Below are 19,785 nucleotides of genomic sequence, written 5' to 3' on the forward strand. Positions count from 1 at the left end.
CATTTTGTGGGGGCTGGAGCTGATGTCATTTTTTAAAAAAAATTTTTTTGCATGTGTTGTAACTTTGCAATGTTGGACCCCATTCCTCCCCTTCCTGTATTTGCTGATAGGGCTGTCCCATGCCTACTGGAGAGGCAATTAGTAGCGGAGTTCTGGGGGGAAACATGTATTTTTCCTACTTGTTCCACTTTCATTTATTTTTTTTAAAAAAGCCAAGCCAGGAAAGGTTAAAATGCTGCTTCATTCCCTCCCGGCAACTTCCCTGCTGCTTTGTTTCCAAAAGGCTGTGCAAAATGCTTTTTTTCTCTTTGGCAAAGCCTGAAACATGCCTGGGAGGGAAGGAAAAGCAGCCATTTAATCCTTTCCTGGCTGTTAAAGCCAGCAGGGAATAAGCAGCAACCGAATAAGCGAGACAAGAAACAGAGCTGCCAAGCTAACCAGTGGCAGGAGAGCAGAGGGGAGGGGAGCCCACCATGAGCAATTTAAATGAAATTGGCAGGCAAAATAAACAGCCTATCACAGGCTTCCTTTGGGCAGAGCTGGTTCCAAGCTTACGTATCGAAACAGCGATATAGTGCAAATCTGAATATGGGTTAAAAAAACCCTCAGAAATGGGTGTGAATGTGCCTTCATCAGCTGTGATGCGAGCTCATCCACTGCCCATAATAGTGCTTTTTCAGAGGCACATGAACTTCTGAAAGCGCTATGCAGACGCAAAAGTTAAAACATTTGACCTGGCATGTGAACACTGCATCATGAAAGCAGGATCAAAAATGGTGCAATACAAGCACGAAAATAAGGCAGTGAGGAAACGGCCAATGAGTAAGCTGACACTCATTATTAGTATCACTGTTTGAATCTAAGGGCCAAACTAGATGTAATGGCATCCTGGAGTCTGACCTGTGGACACCACCACCATTTTAAAGCCTTAGGAGGCAGTTTAAAAGTGACATGTGGCAAAATGAGGTTCTCTCCCCTCCGCCCCCGCCTTCAAGTGCCAAAACAACCATTGGGAGGTGCAGCCATTTTGGCAATTTAAAATGCCTCATTAGGCTTTTAAATGGTGGCGGTGTCCATGGGTCAGACCTGGGGACACTGTTACATCTCATTTGGCCCTAAGTAGCCCTGGCCTGTAGCACCACAAGATCTCTTGGGTTAAGAATTTGATCCCAGTTGGTGGCTGGTATACTTGAAAATGTAATTCACATGGAACTCATTGAAAATGACTAGTTTTTAAATACATCCTAATCAACATATCTAATTTTCAGCATGCCAAATCTGTGGATACTTAAATCAAGAGACTAGAGCTCTGAACAAACAAACAGCTCTTTCTACAAACCTGAAAAATGGTTTGCAAAAAAATCCGAAATCTTTAAAAAAAAAATTGGGAGATTAACCCACTCCCAAATAATATCAGCAGCACCTATATCTTTAAGAAGTGAATGGCCAATTCCACACTACCTTAGCTCCCGCTTTTCTTGTGCAATGATTGCTCCATCTGTTATTGCGCGTTCTTCACTTGTTTGTCCACATCACCCTTTGAACAGCGCTTCTCCTGCGCAATCCGTTGATCACATCCCCTTTCAAAAAAGGGGCGGGAAAAACCCGAACGGCCCCGCGGTTTTTTTTAAAAAGGACAAACTGACGCTATATCGACGAGTAAGCATCCTGGTTCAATGGTACAACGACACCTTTAATATAATATATTTTAAAAAATCACCCAAGACACTTACGATGAGCGCTCGGAACATCACAGCCTGAATACTGGTTGAAATCATCCGGGAATGGGTGAGCGGTCAAGATCACTTACAGCAGCATCCCACAGAAGAGCTTCATTTTGTCTTTGGAAAATTGACATCTGTGCCTAACTCGTCGGCACAGTCCATGTCAGGGCGTAACATGAGCCATGATTTCAGTATCATGTGGATGCCCCCCCCCAAATATATAAATTGAATTAACATATGAAATTGTTCCTCTGATATTTGAGGTCTGCCCGCTTTTTTAAAATGAGATTAATATGATGAGATGTCACCATATCGACACGGTACTCTTTTATTTTTTTAAAAAAGGGGTGGGGACAAAGGCGGAGAATGACTCCTTAATTGGGAGGCGGGTCAAGAGAGGCTCGGAATTCAACGGAGGGCAGTTATTCGTCAAAAGATAACCTGCGGTGAAAGTGCAATGGGCTGTGGCGACGCCATGCCGAATTAATGACGGCTTCGGAGACGATGCGTGTGAACAGATGAAGGAATGGCGCTGCGGAAGCGAAAAACTGCTGCAAGAACGACAGTAGTGTGGATTCGGCCAATGTGTTCTTCAAGTGTCCAACATACATAAGCAAGGGATTAGTCTGTTGGGATCATAAGGAATAGATGTATGGTACTTTATGTCAAAATGTCATTGCAGCCTATCATGACTGAGAGCTGCAGCACTGGGCCTCCATATCAGAGTGCGAATGTTGGAAAAACAACTGTATTTGTTCTTCCACCTCATCCCCTCAAGTTAAGGAATTAATTGAACAGCAGATAAACATTGCAGTTCTTTCGTTGTAGAAAAGACAATATTAAGACACATTGACACTCATGCTCATGCATATCTTTGGAAATGTGGTTCATGTGGTTTTGTTTGTCATAAAATCTAGCTATCTTTTTTGCTTATTCCATTGGTTGTAGCTGAAAAGACTGGACCAGCCCATACTTAGCTTTTCTGAGACCATCCTTTTTGTGGCAATATCAGTTGTTGGGGAGGCGGTTAGATTTTGTTGTTGTGCCTTAGACCTGCAGTTTGGAAAAAAATCAGCAAAAAAAAATATACATTGCAGTTAGTGAAGCAAACCAAATGCTTTTCAGGAGGCAAAGAATAAGATCTCAGTCCATCCCTACTCACCCACTACCCAGGATGCCCACCTTGTTCCTCTTCTTCCTTGCTATTCCCAGATAACACTGTGCTGGAAGGAGTAAAATGCTTACCGGAGTGACGTTACTAAGTAGCAACTTCACTGATGTAACACCTTCACTGATTCCTTTATGGAGGGGCAACTTTTTCACCAAGAGTTTTCATTAAGAGTTTACAAAGTCATAAAGTCATCATTATGCTTTTGAGATTTTTCTCTCTCCAGCTTGGGTTCTAAAGCATTTTCTGATTAATTATGAATTATGTATACTTTCACAGTAGTGTCAGACCGTTTAATATTCTGAGCTTATCAGAAAATGGTACTACAAAGAGGTCAAGTGTCTTGCTCAGCATCACCCACAGAGTAACTGATATCTGAGAAAGGAACTGAGAGCCAAAACAGACGAGATGCCTGATGTATGGAGGACACACATTGGTTTCCCTCAAGGTTCCATGGAAAGTGTAGTGAGAAAGAACCTCTGCCAGGGAGAAGAGGGAGAAAATCCCTTTTCTTCCTGGCAGATGTTCTTTCTCTAGGTGTCTCGTCTAGTCCACTTGGCTCCCTCTCACTGCCGCCAGCTCCCCTTGCTCCCCTAAAAGCACTCCGCAGCCAAAGGGAGCCAAGCATGCTGGCAGCAGCGAGAGGGAGCTGAGCACACCAACAGCAGTCAGAGGGAGCTGGCAGCGGTGAGAGGGACACAGAGGCGCACTCCCCTTGCTCCCCTAAATGCACTCAGCAGCCAGAGGGAGCCAAACACACTGGCAGCGACTAGAAGGACAAGGAGCCAATCACTGCTGCCAACTCCCTCTGACTGCTGCCAGTGCAATTGACTCCCTGTCGCCACTGCCAGTGTACTTGGCTCCCTCTAGCTGCAGAGTGTTTTATAGGAGCAAGGGGAGCTGGCGGTGGCAAGAGAGAGCTGAGCGGACTAGACAAGACACCTAGAGAAAGAACCTCTGCCAGGGAGAAGAGGGATTCTCTCCTCCTTCTCCCTGGCAGAGGTTCTTTCTCACTTCACTTCTCATAGAACTTGTGGGAAACCGACGCATGTCCTCCATGTGTCAGGTGTCTAATCTGTTTTTGGCTCTGAGAGGTCCAGCTCTCTGGGCCATGTTTCCTATTACAGTGCTTATTTGACACTGTCAAATATATCCAGTTGTACTTTCAAATGGAAGAGACAGAATGCTAATCTCATCTTTGTTCCCTTTACAGGAAAGAAGGGTATCCCTCCCTGCTTCCCCATCATGGATTCCACAACTGGTCCGACAGCCTAGCAGTTTAGATGGTTGGGTGAGCCCAGCCCAAACACCAGAACCTGAGGAAGGGCATTTGGAGGCCTTTCAAGCAGCCAGCATCATGACCCCACCTCCTATGTCTCCTTCATGGAGTGAAAGGTCTCTGTCCCCATTTCGGCAAGAGACTGATCCCAAGTCTAGCCGTCAGATGCAAGTAATGCTAGCTAGAAACATCATCAATGCTGCCCGGAGGAAGAGCTCTTCTCCTAAAGCCACAGGGATAGATAATTTCAGGCCTTTCACTCCCCCTGCCTCTTCTGCCAATGTGTCATACTCAAGTGGCAGTCCTAAGAACACAAATACTCATTCCTCAAGCCCACTGCAATCTCCCAAGCCAACAAGAGTGGAGGGATACAGACGTGTCTCCCTCCCCACCACAACCACTGCACCACCACAAATCAGTGCATCATCAAACAATAGCCCCAGATTTATGGGCAGCCATTCCCCAATCTATAAAAGCCCACTGCAATCTCCAAAATCATTGCGGATGAATGGGAGCAAGTACTTCACATTGCCTGCCAGCAGTGGAGCATCATTGTTCAATTATGCATCCAGTGATGGACCAAGAACTATAGGCAACAATTCTATGACCTACAGAGATCCAGCACCATCTTCCAAACCCTCAATCATGGATTCTCACAGGATCTTCACACCACCAGCAAGTACAAGCAGAAAATCATCATGTACCAGTCCTAAGAATCTGGACAACTGTTCCCCAACCATCAAAAGTCCCCTGCAGTCTCCCATGATGGGAACACACAATGCAGTGAAGCGCTATACCACTAGTTCACCTACCAACTCAGATGTGTCCATCGACTCTGAAGACTCTGGGATCAAGTCACCCAGCATCCGCAGCTTCAACATTTGTCCCCGTGGCTGGAATGGAAGCTTGAGGCTGAAGCGAGGTAGCCTGCCTGCAGAGGCATCCTGTATCTCCTAAACTTGTGATTATAGAAGTTAGCTAAGAAATAGATGAGATCTGTTGTTTAATATTTCTGTAGGCCTATAACACTACAACTACCAAATTCTGTCAACCTACTTAAGCATCAGAAATTAGGAGCTGGAGCTATAAAGACAAGGTGTAATATTTCTTCTCAACTTTTCTGGGAATTTTAAGTATGGGGTAGAAGCTGTTCATTAGACAGAATAACTTAGGGCAAAGGTGCTCTAATGTGAGGGAAATGTGATTCCAACTCTACCCCAATACACCAGATTTTAGTAGGATGCCTTTAGTTTCTTCCCATTATACATCTGCATGCATATTTGGCTTCACAATTTTTGAGTCAACTATCTCAGCTGGGTAGGAGTCGTCAATACTTTCCTTGTTCAAGGAAGGCTACTTTGACTTGGACTGCTTTTGTTCCCACTCTGAAATATCCATTTGGAGGCTGTCACAGATGGAGCCTGCAAATTCTCCTTCCGATGGTATAATCCTCATTGAACAAGCAGGAGAAGAGGCCCTCCAACTTTGAGTTTGCCTTCTATTGTAATAGGTTTTTTGTCCTGCCTTTTGATGCGACGAGACCTTGAGTCAGACCCACCTTCAGTTGCCTGAAGGGATGAGTAGAAAGCAGGGGAAGGGGACATGAAGCCATTCAATGGTTATTTCTGCCAGCTGATCTGCTTGATAAGACCTATCTTTACATATATTCTAGAAGAAGATAGCTATGGCATTCTCCTCTCTGGACTGCAGGAGTTGTGACAAACCAGCATTGAGAATAAGTCCTGGGAGGGAGAACTGAGCTGAGCTGCAGAATGATGAAGCAAAGAACTTTTACACAAGAAGAATATAAGTCCAATTTTCAGAAAGTTGCCATTGTCCAAGAAAATCTGGAAATCATCTGACAGAGAAACGATTATTAGCCAAGCATGTAGACAGAAAATGATAAACACCACATGTCCTCATACAAAGCTAACACCCCCAAATCAGTGTCTGGTAACCATATTTTTTGTTATGAAAAAAAAAACTTCCTCGCTAAAGCTAGCACTAATGTGTGGGTACACATGAGATTTTCCAGTATGGAGGGCTTCTTTGCCTAACATAGGCCAAAGTGTGGACCATTTAAGATGATGTGGACTATAAACAGCTTCCTGCTGAGCTACAGATTTTGTTAAGGTGTTGGGAAGTGAGATAGGGTTCATATAATAATTGAAAGTTCATAAGTGGCAAGTCTAGTGTTCCCCCCGCCCCCGCATCAGAACCATGATTTTAAATAACAGCTGATTCCAGATGAGACGGTTTTCTCCTGTTGCAGTCATGTTGCTGGTCTAATTGTTGCTCAATTCACACTTGCAACAGAGATTACACATAGCAAAAGGTAATCTAGTTTTGCCCTCTTGTTAGCCATTGTTTCCCTTTCACACCAGATGCACCCATTCCATTGTTGACCTGCCTCTACCATGAGTCTTTGCCCAGATGTTTTGTTTTGCTGGGGGTTTTTGGTGCATGCACAGTGCTGCTCAACAAAGTGCTGCACTTTTTTTTAAAAAAAAGCATCTGCATAGTGCTACTCCAGAGTAATACAATACTTGAATCTTTGGGGAATGCTAATTGATGGAAGGTACTGGCTGTCTCATTGTAGTATACTATATTGAAAAGACTAATTGGCCACCTACTGCTTGAGTGAAGGAGACAAATTGTAATGTAGTAACAGAATCACTCTGACTCCCCAAATAATAATAATAATAAAATCTCAATTGTGTTGGTGTCAGCAATTGCACCAAAGCATTTCACTGTGAAAATGCAGAGGAAGAGGGGAGTCCTTTCATTTAAATACAAGGCATACCTTTCTTTATGGACAAATTAAGAAGATAATCTCAGCAACACCATGCCAGGATTTTTTTCCAGGTTTAAAAAAAGCAGAGTTTATAGTGGAAAAAATGGGTTGTTCTTGATTGCACAGGAATGAAGGACACTATTGTATGGAAACACACAAAGTGCATGACTACAGTAGCTGAAATAGAGAAAAACCTCCATGTGGAATCAGCCCAGGACAACCCCACCCCCCCACCCCAGTCTTTCCTTCATATTAGCAGAATGATGTTTGAATTTTAAAGACTTGGTAAGGAATCGAATGGCTAAGAAAAATGCAAAGAAGTCAAACTCCAATTAGATTCAAGAAAAAGAGTCTGGGTACCACAATAATGTCCCTCCTAAATGCCAAGGTGTTTCCATTCAACTTGCCATCAGCATCACAAGCTGACAGGTCTTATACCTGATTTCTTGGTAATAATGAAAAACCTGTTTGACATGAATCTTGTGTGCTCAAGAAGACCTCTTACACACAAGAAACAAGGTTGTTTGGCAACAGAATTTGCTGATCGGACTCCTTCCAGACACTCCCCAACTTCTTCGTGTTCACAATCACAATTAGATCCCTATTAAAAAAATAAGCTGCCTCTTTAATTAATAGAACCTAATGAGGCCACCTCCTAACTCTGGGCACTCACATTTGGCCCACTCTCTCTCTTTCCTGTCTGTTGTGTAAGTACAGCATCACAGCCCATATTCCATCAGGGTGGGCATGGCCGTATCAGGTATTCCACTTGCTTGCCCTCGATTCTGTACTCATCATCTATTTTTATCCCCGTAACCTTTAAAGACAGGAGACAGGAACATGGCCTCAGTGTTAATTCAAGGTGAGTCAGGAATGAAGTTAGACCCCTTTCTTTGTTTTCTTCTGTTCGTGCATAGCTTATGTGGAAAAGGACATGGGCAAGATCTGGATTGCTATATCCATGAACGAAATACTGCACACTTAGGGTTGCCAGCCCCCAGGTAGTGGCTGGAGATCTCCCAGTATTACAACTGGTCTCCAGACCACAAAGATCAGTTCACCTGGAGAAAATGGCTACTTTGGGGGTGGACTCTATGGAATTATGCCATGCCAAGTTCCTTTCGCTCCCCAAACCCCACTTTCTCCATGTTTCTCCAGGTTTCACCCCCAAGATCTCCAGGAATTTCCCAACTTGGAGCTGGCAACCCTATGCACACTATTCTGTATTTAACCTTGTTCAACTGCCCCTTAATATAATACCATGGGAGTCCATCAATAGAATTTTCTTGTTTGCAAGGAAGGAATTACTACAGATTATATAACCTTAGATTGTAACTCCTTGCTCTTTATAATCCCTGTCACATCAGGGAATTTGCCAATCCACATTTGGGCTTCAGCTGTAACACATCATTTGGGAATCATTGCTGTAGGCAACAGCGGGAACTCACAGTTATGCCAAAATAAAGATTTTGCTACTTCAGGGACCTGAGTTCTGCCTTGACTCAGCAGACTCCAAGAGCTAGTAGAACAGTGTAAGAACATCCAGTGCTATGAAATATTTGTTTCTCCTGCAGCTGCTTGGCCTCTGGGGCCTGGAGGTTAAATTGATACTTTGGCTCTGCTCGGATTTCACTAAAGGAATGGCAAGGGGGAGAAGAATATCATACATTGCATCCCACACTGAGACCTCTGTTATGACTGACTTGTCTGGGTGATACATTTCAGTCCCACAGATGGGCTACCAGGGAGCATATGGTATACTGAGTGGTATTCTCAGATAGCTCTCTGGACAGTCAACCAGTCCTCTGGAGGAGGAATAACAACTTGGGGGAAGGGAAGGCACCAAGGAAATGTTGACTGAGCCCTCTAGCGGCTCAAGGTGTTAACTGCAATTTTTTAATCTGAAAAGGTAGAGATTTTTATGAAGTGAACATTAAGGCAGCAGTGGTTAAATGTGCTTTCAAAAAGGTAACAATACTATGGCAGAATAAATGTTCTGCCCTGGTCTTGGTTAGCGATTTGAAAGACTGAAAATCTTGTTTAACGGTTGGAAGGAAATTCTGTATGTTGTTGAGTGTATGAGAGTCACTGATCCGAGAGATCCAAGAGAAGATGTTAAAAGAAATGTTTATGATGTTGAGAATCTCTAGAGGCTTCTTTTTGCTTCCTAAATTGCACAAGGCAGTTATGCAGACTTCAATACACTGCTGTTTGTACCTTTGAAAAACAATGATAGGACTGGAAATGTATGGGATGAAAACATTGTCATAAGAGCACATTCCTGCCCTTTTTTGGGTGCAAAAGCTTACATTCTTTCCAGTGAAAACGGAATTTTTAAAAAACAACAATATATATACTGAAGTAATAATTTTGGAGGTGTGATATTTAAATACACCCTCCTTATCCATGGCCAAGCCCTGTAAGCATGGATGATGTAAGCAAACTTGGAAGCAATACAAAAAGGGATTCATAATACTGAAAGGAAACTAAGAAAGAAAATATAATGCAACCTAAGAAAAAACTGGAGTTCTTCTTTGGTGGGTGGAGGAATAATGGCACAAGGAAGATGTCTGATTCACACTTTCTTTCCCTTTCATTATGAAACAGGCTTCAGTTCTTTCTCAAAAAGTCCCCATGTGATGTTTTCTGTTGCTGGAACAGGATTCCATCACACAGTAAAATAATCTACGCCAAACATGTCCGTGCTTGAAACAACTTGCACAGATGAACACTGGATCAGAACATTGGGCCATCAAAGCCAATACTGTCTACTCTGACTGGTAGTGGCTCTCCAGGGTCTTGGTTAGAGAAAGGTCTCTCACCTTACCTACCAGCTGATCCATTTAACTGGATTGAACCTTGGACCTTCTGCATGTAAAGCAGAAGCCCTGCCACTGAGGCACAGCCCCTTCCCATGATTCACACTCTCGCTCTACTTCTTGATGACTTGGATTCTGTTATGGCCTTAGAACTATTGCATGGGACAATGGCTGCTTCTGGGACCAAGGAGGAAGTGTAATCTGTGCAAAAAGTAACTGGAGGTAAGCGCAAGAATGGGAATATAATATCTAACTATGAGCATCTCCTAGAGCAACATCATTGATCAAACTTAATTCATGTGTGACAGTGAACCACAAAGTGTATCATCAGGTTTCAGGATCTCAAATTGAGTCGCATGATTATCCTGCTTCTTATAATACAACTTAATTCTCAGTACAAGATGGATGGTTTACTAGACCAAGAACAATTTATGTTAAATAGCAATAATGGCTAGGGTTTTTTTAATGATGATGGCCAGTTGTTGAGGAGGTGCTATTGTTCATTCTGGATTTTTAAAAAAAAAAGTTTTGTAAAAAGTTTGTTGTTATTCAAAATATTGATAATGTAAAATGTCTCAGTGTATTCAGATACTGTTTGTAAATAATAATGCATGACTTCAGAAGCAACATGTAACCTGCAATATCCACTGTGCAACAAAGTGTACACCTTTTCTCCTTTTTCTGGTAGTTTACTCAATCCAAGCAAAAATCTCTTCATCTGTGATGAAATCTGTTTCTTTGTGGCTTCTTTCCATTATAGGCTCAGCTAATCCATTTCTCAGCAAGGTAAGTTACAAAGCAAACTGAATCAGGGACATTTTTAATGTTTAGAAAGCCCCCATTTGTATAGATTATTAATCTCTAACTCCCATGGTTCTAAATGAGACAGCTCATTCAAATCTTCTTGCACACACCTGGATTCATTTTCACAGTAGAGAACAGTAGAAGCTTTGACCCTTCTTTATTGATGGATTTCAGTTAAATTTATTTCAAAATTCAAAAATTGAAATGGGTTCACAGTTTACAAAAGCTTTTACATGCAAAGCAGATGTATCATTTCTGCTTCTTGGGAATGACTCCCAGAAAAAAATGAACAACAAAAGGTGAATTATTCCAAATGGATCTCTCACTAACATGTTTGGAGTTAGCAGCATGTAGATGAAGCACAAGATTGCACAATGGAATTGCTAATAAAATATTACAAATGTCTATCTTAAAGGCCTGTAAAACCACTGGTGACTTCTTTGGTTTCTGAGATGCCTTCATCCTGAAATTCTGTAACTAAGAACATATTGGGCTTGCATCGCCAGATGCTCTTTGCATTAACACTGTGCCACACCTCTGTATACCAAGCTCTAAAATAAATCAGAAATTAACCAGACTGTTTGGTCATCTTGTATCATTTTGCAACTAAAATATCAGTCACAAGTAGACATGGGCACGATCCAAAAAAAAATTCCGATCTAGCCGTTTGTGGATCTGGGCTGCCGCTGAACGCAGGTTCCCGGTTCTAACCGATTAAGTCTCATTTCCGGTCCGAAATTGGGAATCGGGGAGGCCAGTGCCCAGAGCAACCGTAGTCAGGCTGTTGCGCGCATGCACGCGTGCACGCGCACTCCAAGTCCTGAGTCGCCCCTGCCCACACAGCAAGCTGGCTGTCCCGGTGCGCTGCGGAGCTGGCAGCAGCGTGAGTGGCTTGGAGGCTGCCCGCACCGTTCACCTGCCCCGCAAGACAAGGGGCAGCCGGCTTGTCCGCACGCCCTTTGTCCTGGGGAAAGGCGAACGGCGCAGGCAGCCTCCCAGCCTCCCACGCTGCCTTTTGCCTTTCCCCAGGACAAGGGGCGGCTGGCTTGCCCTCATGCCCCTTGTCTTGGGGAAAGACAAATGGTGCAGGTGGCCTCTCAGCCTCCCGCGCTGCCTTTTGCCTTTCCCCAGGACAAGGGGCAGCTGGCTTGCCCACACGCCCCTTGTCCTGGGGAGAGGCGAACAGCGCAGGCGGCCTCCCAGCCTCCCGCGCTGCCTTTCCTTTGTGCCCACCCCCTTCCCCCTCCTTCCCCTGGGTTGCTGCTCCGTGTTTGGAAGGAAGCTTGCTAATCAAGGAAAGCTGGGCTTCCATTCGTGTTTTGCGGGCGACAGAAGGAGGGCAAACACAGCTCATTTCCTGACTCCGTTGCCCCGGAAATTAATTACTAGTGCCAGAGTGTCTGCAATTCCGAACAGAAACTGACCCATCCGATCAAGTCCCGAACTAGCAAACTCCTGACGGCTGGATCGATTGCCATGGACGGAACCGATTGGCTGAGTCACAATGGCGAAAACGCCAAAATCAGGGGGGGGGGTTGAAATCGTAATTCAGATCGTGCCCATCTCTAGTCACAAGCAAAGACTGTTGCCGTTACAGTGTTTACATGCTGGTCTGCATGTGCTCACTCACATACATAAGCATCCACACAGCAAGGGAAGAGAATAATCTTCTGGGAGGATAAAAGTCAGAAACTTCTCTGCTGTTAGTCATCTGATAAAAGCAATGGCAGTGTGGAAATTAAATCCAACATGTTATGAAATAATAGGACTCAAGTCCTTTGCAGTAGGGCAGGGGTCCCCAACATGGTGCCCGTAGGCACAATTGTGCCTACCAGCACCTTTTTCTGGTGCCCACCAAGTGTTTTTACAAAGTGGATGGGGCCAGGTGGAGCTTTTGGAAAGCCGTTGGAGTATTGATTTACCGTGCAGATTTTTTTAAATGTTGGTTTGCAGAAACTGCTTCCACAGCACAAGGATTTTCACAGTGTGACTGAAGGCAAGCTGTAGCAACCATTTTGTGGCTGGCTCCATCTCCTACAGCAGCCATTTTGTGGCTGCCATACTGTTGCTGTAGGGTTACCAGTCCCCCACTGGGTGTGGGGAATCCCCCTCTCCATCCGCCACTCCTTTGCCCCTGCCTACCTGGCCGGTGGGGGGAAAAGCAGGGGAACGGGCCTCCTGGGCAGGAGCACTCCAAGGTACGTCATGTGGTCCCAACAGCACTTCCACTAGGGTTGCCAGTCCCCTGCTGGAGGCTGGAATCCCCCACTCCTACCCTCCACCCCCTGCCTCCACTTACCTGGCCAATGGGGGGGCGTGCCTCCCAGGGTGTGCTCCCAGGCCCGATTTGTGCCAATTCAGTCTGGATCAGGCCACTGTGGAGCACAACAGTACTCATGCGCTCCTCTGCAGCCTGATCCAGGGCTGAATCAGCATGGATCAGGCCCAAATCAGCACGGATCAGGCCACTGTGGAGTGCAGCAGCACTCCCACACTCCGCAGCAGCCTGATCCAGGCCGAAGCAGGCCGTTCGGGTCCCTGCGGAGCACAGGAGCACTCCCAAGGTGGCCCACAGCCCACGTGATGACATCATTTCCCGGAAGTGATGTCATCACGCAGGCCGGGAGTGTGCATGTGCGCTTTGTGCATGTACAAACGCTGAAAAGAAGGAAAGTACCAGACTTCCCACCTCCCGCCAGGAGGGTAGGAGGATCTGGCAACCCTAGCTCCCGCACTGCACAGCGGCCTGATTTGGCATGCTGCAGAGCGTGGGGGCACACCCAGGGGTGGCATGTGGCCTGCATGCGCACAAACCACACATGAGAGGGGGCCACTGAGGTAACCGCCAGGTCTCCCACCTCCCACATGGAGGGTGAGCAGACCTGGCAACCCTACGTTGCTGTGCCCACCACACTGTGCCAGAATTCCTAATGGGCCTGCAGGCTCAAAAAGTTTGGGGACCCCTGCAGTAGGGCATAAACAAGACAAGATTCCAGTAAGCTGAGGCTATTGATGTTTATTCTTAATTCAGAGTGCTTCCAGAGTGCTTTCCAGTGTCGTATTTCTCTACCTTTGCTTCTAAACTGGAGCACTTTTTTGGTTCATCTATATAATGTCATGCTCTAATTGTCCCCTTTTCATGTTTTTCTTGTTCTCAGTACACTCTTTCCCCAAACTGTTTTACTCTAATCTTTTAGGCAACGATATAGTCTAAGCACATTATCATGACATTGTCGAGAAGAAGTTCATTTTCAAAGGTCCTGCCTCTGGTGCAACTTTCCGGCTGCCAGTCCTTTATGCCTGTCATTTCCCCCACTACAACACTAGAGGGCTTTTGGATGGCTATTTTTTAAAAATGGCAGTTGCTATAGCACTAAAGTGCTATTGTTTGTTTGTTTGCTTGCTTGCTTGTTTAAGCCCTCAAAATGCACTCCAGCAGCACAGCTTGAGATTATTATTATTATTATTATTATTATTAGTAGTAGTAGTAGTAGTAGTAGTAGTAGTAGTAGTAGTAGTAGTAGTAATTATTCAATCTATAGCCCTCCCTCCCCATGAGCGGGCTCAGTGCGGGTTTCAGCAGTAGATAAAATTACAGTAAATAAACAATAAAATCACAAACTCATTTTCCACAGCATAATTACCAGTAACCTAGATAGGCTCCCTTCCCCTTTCCCTGCACATCATACACATAAAAAGAGGGTGGAGGTGTGAGTTTATAACTCAATTCTAGTTCATCATACGTGGGGGGGGGAGATGATCATATAGCCCCTCCGCTGGTAGGAGACCAGCAGAGAGGCTGATTAGATGGATCCTTTGCTGGCCTCAACCATATGCCTGGTGGAACATCTCCGTCTTACAGGCCTGCCGAAAAGATACAAGATCTTGGCATGCCCGTGCAAGGTACCAATAACAACAAGAACAATATTCTATTTATATACCATCCTTCAGGATGACTTAACACCCACTCAGAGCAGTTTACTCAGTATGTCATTATTATCCCCACATCAACAATCACCCTGTGAGGTGGGTGGGGCTGAGGGAGCTCTGAGAGAGCTGTGACTGACCCAAGGTCACCCAGCTGGCTTCAAGTGGAGGAGTGAGGAATCAAACCCGGTTCTCCAGGTTAGAGTCCTGGCTCTTAACTACTACACCAAACTGACATGAAAGTGTGCAAAAAACTCCCATTTGTGGGAGCTTTGTTGCCAGTGCATTCATAATGGCAATGAAAGCAACATGGAGAGTCTGTGACATGTATAAAGAGCCTCAGTTTAATTTTTTAGATGTGTAGCTTGTTCCATTTCAATGACCATGTTTGAAGACCCTCTTGCTTCCGTATGAGCCTGCCCACACTCTGAGATAACCTTCAGAGCTCCTATTCCCAGTGCAATCCAAATGCACAGGCAGGTTATGATTGGAGATAGGGCTGTCTTTGTGGTGGTTTCCTGTTTGTTGAGTAAACTGTCCACCTAGATTACAGTTGCCAAATGGCCAGTTTTCCAATGACAGGACTGATATTTTCCCCTTCTTGGCTGGCTGGCAGATGAAGGAAGTGTTGTATAATGAAGGGATAGGAGAGATGATGGTGCTTTGCTATTCAATCCCTTTTCAGGCATGCTGCACTTTCATGTGCAAAGCATATGCTCTCTCACTAAACTAGCATCCTCCTTTTATATGGAAAAATTATATATTGAAAAGTGACTCTAGTCTGAATTCTTGCCACCAAAAATGTGGCAATCAACAACAAAAGAGGCTAGGGACTTATTTTTTAAAAAAAATAAAAGCTGGAAACTAGAACAAAATGCTAAAGTGATATGTCAATTGCCAATTAAAAAAAACAAAACGAAAAAAGCCCTCTAGTGGTACAGAGGGGAAATGGCTACCATGGAGAATCGGGGTAGGAAAAATGCAGGGAAACCTGCCATGAGGAAGCACTGTTGCCAATGCACTGGGTCAACAGCCACATAAACAGTGGGGAAAACAATTTTATGGATTTTTATTATTAAAATAACAGCATTACTGCGGCATATGGTCTCAAGAGTCCCTCAGCAACCCTTTGAGAGACAGGTAGAATATCTGGGTTGGCACCTTTCAGTTCTAGGTACTTTTTACACTAGGATTTTAAAGCGTGTCCATACCTGGTCCGCATCCCATGTTTGCAGGGGTTTTACACTTGCAAGCTAGTCATGGGATGTGGTGCTGCTCTTTCCCCCCAGTAACCTGATTTTTCTCCCTGCAGACATACCCCGATGTTAATTTTTAATCAGCTGCCCAGTTGGGGCTGACCCGGTTAATGCCAATGTGAATGTTTTGCAGCGCTCCCCTCCTTCTCCTTTTCCTTGGGAGCTGATTGGTTTGTGTGGAATTAACCACACCCACCAAACTCAGCTCTCTGAACTCCTTTTCCATCATTTTTGGGCCACTCTGCAGTCCTCCTGACAACCACCCACCACACCCCAGTTTTCCCAGTGTAAGGCAGGACTTCAATTTGCACAGCATCCTTTTTTTAAAAACTTTGAGCATAGGTAATAATGTTCCTGCATTACTACCTCTTCTTACGGACAAGCCTCCCCCCCATGCTGCCCCTTCAACCACCCACCCCACCCCACTCTTCCTGGGATAAGGCAGGACTTGCCTCCCCAGGGGTAAGGTGCAGTGGAGAGGAGCAGACTTATACCCACCCATGGCTCAGCTGAGACACACTGAGCTGGGGCTTGGCTGGGGCACCCGCTCTCCTGCTCTGCAGCCAGGCTGCAGAACATGAGAGCCACCTCATCTGAACCCCGGCTCGCTGCGCACTCACTTGCTCAGCTGAGCACATAGCAAACCGGGGCTTGGCTGGGGTGCCCTGTCTCCTGCTCTGTAGCCAGGCTGCAGACCACAAAAGCCTCCTCGTCCGAGCCGGGGCTTGGCTGGGACACCTCTATGCTCTGCAGCCTGGCTGCGGAGCAGGAGAGTGGGTGCCCCAGCCAAGCCCCGGCTTGCTGCACGCTCAGCTGAGCCGGGGTGGGTATGAGTCTGCTCCCCCCCCCAGTCTTGCCTTACCCCAGGAAGAGTAGGGTGGGGGTGGGTGGTTGAAGGGGCAGCATGGGGGGAGGCTTGTCAGTCAGAAGATGTAATAACGCAGGAACATTGCCACATATGTTCAGAGGTGTTTTTTTTTTTAAAGTTCCATGCAAATTGAGGTCCTGTCTTACCCCTTTGGAAGAGTGGGGTGGGGGTGGATGGTTGAAGGGTGGGCATGGGGAGGCTTGTCCATCAGAAGATGTAGAAATATTATTATGCATGCTCAAAGTTTTAAAAAAATGGTGGTGACTTGCACTGCAATGCCCCCAAACCCCAAACTGAACAGAGGCAGATCTGAAAGGAATCACAAGAGGCCAAATCAAAACTGCTGGGAAGTGTGAAAGGATCGGTGCCAAGCCGAAGCCACTGCAACTGCTCAAAAATGGCACTTTAAACTGTGAGTGTGAAAGGGGCCCTAATTAGTAGAATTAGATTTTCCTCCTTACCGTGTCTGCTGGAGGATAAGATCCACTGAAGTAAAACCCACAGATATGGACCAAGATTAGGCAATTTGCCATGGAATCCATAACAAAGTGATTTTTGAAGTAGTTTTGCATATATTGCAAGGGTGCCATTAGAACTACCATCTTTAAAAAAAAAAAACTGGCTCTGCTCTTGTGTCTTTAAAGGCACATGCAGAAAGTAAACCATGTAAAGTTTTTTTTACTGTCAGTTTACCTCCATGTCTTGAAAAGCTTCACCTGCCTAAACTCAAATATGTCAGGCTGCTGTTAAAAGCTAGGAAAGAAATGTTTACTGTAGATAGCATTTATAGAAGCACTGAAAGAATTCCTCTTGGTAACACATTGATTTTGCTGAGTGAGTATTGTTATAAATAAGCTTGAGTCTATGAACTCCATCATGCCTGCCAACAGGTTCAAATCCATTTGCTTAAAAAGGGGCTGACTTGGCCTGTATTAATAATATTGTTGGAGATATTGTGTGCAGTATTAACTATGCCTTCCTAAAAGACACTGGGCTTTGGGGCTTTGTTTCTTGCAATTTAAACTTGAACACATCATTTCAACCTCTGAAAACACAATGAGGAAGCATGACCACAAGATGGCAGTACATTAAACAAATGTAATGAAGTGTAGCACTTAAGAAGTCTCAGTTGTTCTTTCCTGATTCAGGATTCAGACTCCTGTCAGAAACAGGAATTTGAACAGGAATTGTTGTATATTTGTGTCATGGAAGTGCACACCAACTCTCATAGTTTTGATATCTCAGTCCTCACTGACACATCATGAAGGTTTAGATGACTAGTTTTGCTTCTGTGGGTCTAACAGCAGTTCCACCAATAGAACAACATTTCTGATGGCAGAGGAGGGGCAGGCAATCTCTGCTCTTTCCTTTTCCCACTACATACTCCCACTGTTCCTGGATGCCCATTGACCCAAAGGAGCACAACTTCAAGAGGCCCAAAAGGCTCAGAGGAAGGGAGCAAATTTGCTTTCCTCCAGCATGACTCCACTCTCATTACTTAGGATTAGAAGTGGGCACAAACCAAAATACCAGTTCGTCATGAATTGGGCCAGTTCATGGTTCGTGAACCGGTGGTTCGTGAGAGCTCATTTCTCACGAACCATGACAAATTTTAGCCCAGTTTGTTTGGTTTGTATTTCAGTTTGTCACTACAGACAGCCTGGCACCGATCAATCAGTTTCCTAGGCAATGAGGAGATGGGCTCTCAGCAGACGTTCTGCAGACCTGGAAGTGGCGTTTTCACGAACTGAATTAACCGGTTCACAAACCGGGGCAAGTTCGTGAAAGTTAATGGTTCATGAAATGTGACAAACCACGAACCATACATTCAGAATTTTCCCAGTTCATGCCCATCTCTGCTTAGGATCATTCAAGTCATTGTGTTGTACATATTTGGGGGCCCACTAGAAAACCAGTATGGGATTCAAACTGGGCTTTGCTCTTGAAACACAGAATTTTATCTGAACATTCACAACTTTCATTCTGATATCTCAGCCTTCAAGGGAGATACTTTACAGGGAAGAAGGAGAAAGCTGTGTGGAGGATATTGTGACTAGGTCCCCCAAATCTTGAGGCCTCTGGTGATGAAATGGGATGTAACATAGTGATGCCATGTTGAATATCAACACTAATACCAGAGATACCACTAGGAATTGTATCACATCAGGGTCTCTGTGAATGAGCATAGACATGTGACTTTGAAGAAACTGAATATTCACCACACATTTGAAAAAGAAACGGAACTATATGCTCAACATATTTATTTTATCTTAATTTATTTATACTCCATCTTTCTCCCCAGTGAGGTCCCAAAGGAGTTTATATCATTCTCCTCTCTTCTATTTTATTCTCTCATCAACTCTGTGAGGTAGATTATGGTGAGAGTGTATGACTGACCCAAGGTCTCCCAGCAGGGCTTCCATGGCAGAGTGGGGATTCAGCTTGGGGTCTCTCAAGTTATAGTTTGAAACCCTGAACCACTACAACATGCTGGCTCATAAAATATAGGGCAAATCCACATGCCCTTGGCGCGTCCCGGTGTTGCGCTAAATGTTCGCTAAACACCCGGAAGTATAGCGTCTTTCTAGCGCAATTTCAGAAATCGCACTAGAAAGACGCTATACTTCCAGGTGTTTAGCGAACATTTAGCGCAACGCTGGGACACTCCGAGGGCACGTGGATTTGCCCATAGTAGAGTTAAACAGTGGCAGACAGTTGCCTCCCATCTCAAACTGGCATGGGCCACAGGTACCACAAACTGGCATATATAGAATTCTCAGACAAAACCAGAAAGTGGTTAGTTGATGTTCCTGAGATTTCAACTAGCTGCACCAAACCTGAGAAGCAAGATATTGAAGGCACAATCACAAAACTATTCCAATGAGAAAGAAAAATGGGAGGTACCTTAAAGAGCCAGGGATCCATAAACAGCTTTCTAAAGATCTGAAAATTTAAAAAGGGAGACTGCCTTGTCAGTAGTACATGTGAAAAAGATCTAGGGGGGTCTTAGTAGATCACATGCTGAACATGAGTCAGCAATATGATGCTGAGCTAAACATGCAAATGCAATTTTAGGCTGTATCAACAAAAGTATAGTGTCCAGTTCACGTGAGGTGATGTTATTACTTTACTCTGCTCTGGTTAGA

The 19,785-nt window shown here is 44.8% G+C and overlaps 1 protein-coding gene across 1 annotated transcript in view; it reads left to right on the forward strand.

Moving 5' to 3' along the window:
* SYNPO (synaptopodin) overlaps positions 1-11,165 on the forward strand; it is an 83,904-nt gene extending 72,739 nt beyond the window's left edge. Inside the window, exon 3 of the mRNA XM_054975834.1 lies at positions 4,106-11,165. Within this exon, the coding sequence (XP_054831809.1) occupies positions 4,106-5,128 (1,023 nt within the window). The 3' untranslated portion in view covers positions 5,129-11,165. The remainder of the gene's footprint in view (positions 1-4,105) is intronic.
* Positions 11,166-19,785: the final 8,620 nt, after the last annotated feature.

Source organism: Eublepharis macularius, chromosome 4 (genome assembly GCF_028583425.1).
Source record: "Eublepharis macularius isolate TG4126 chromosome 4, MPM_Emac_v1.0, whole genome shotgun sequence".
NCBI lineage: Eukaryota > Metazoa > Chordata > Lepidosauria > Squamata > Eublepharidae > Eublepharis > Eublepharis macularius.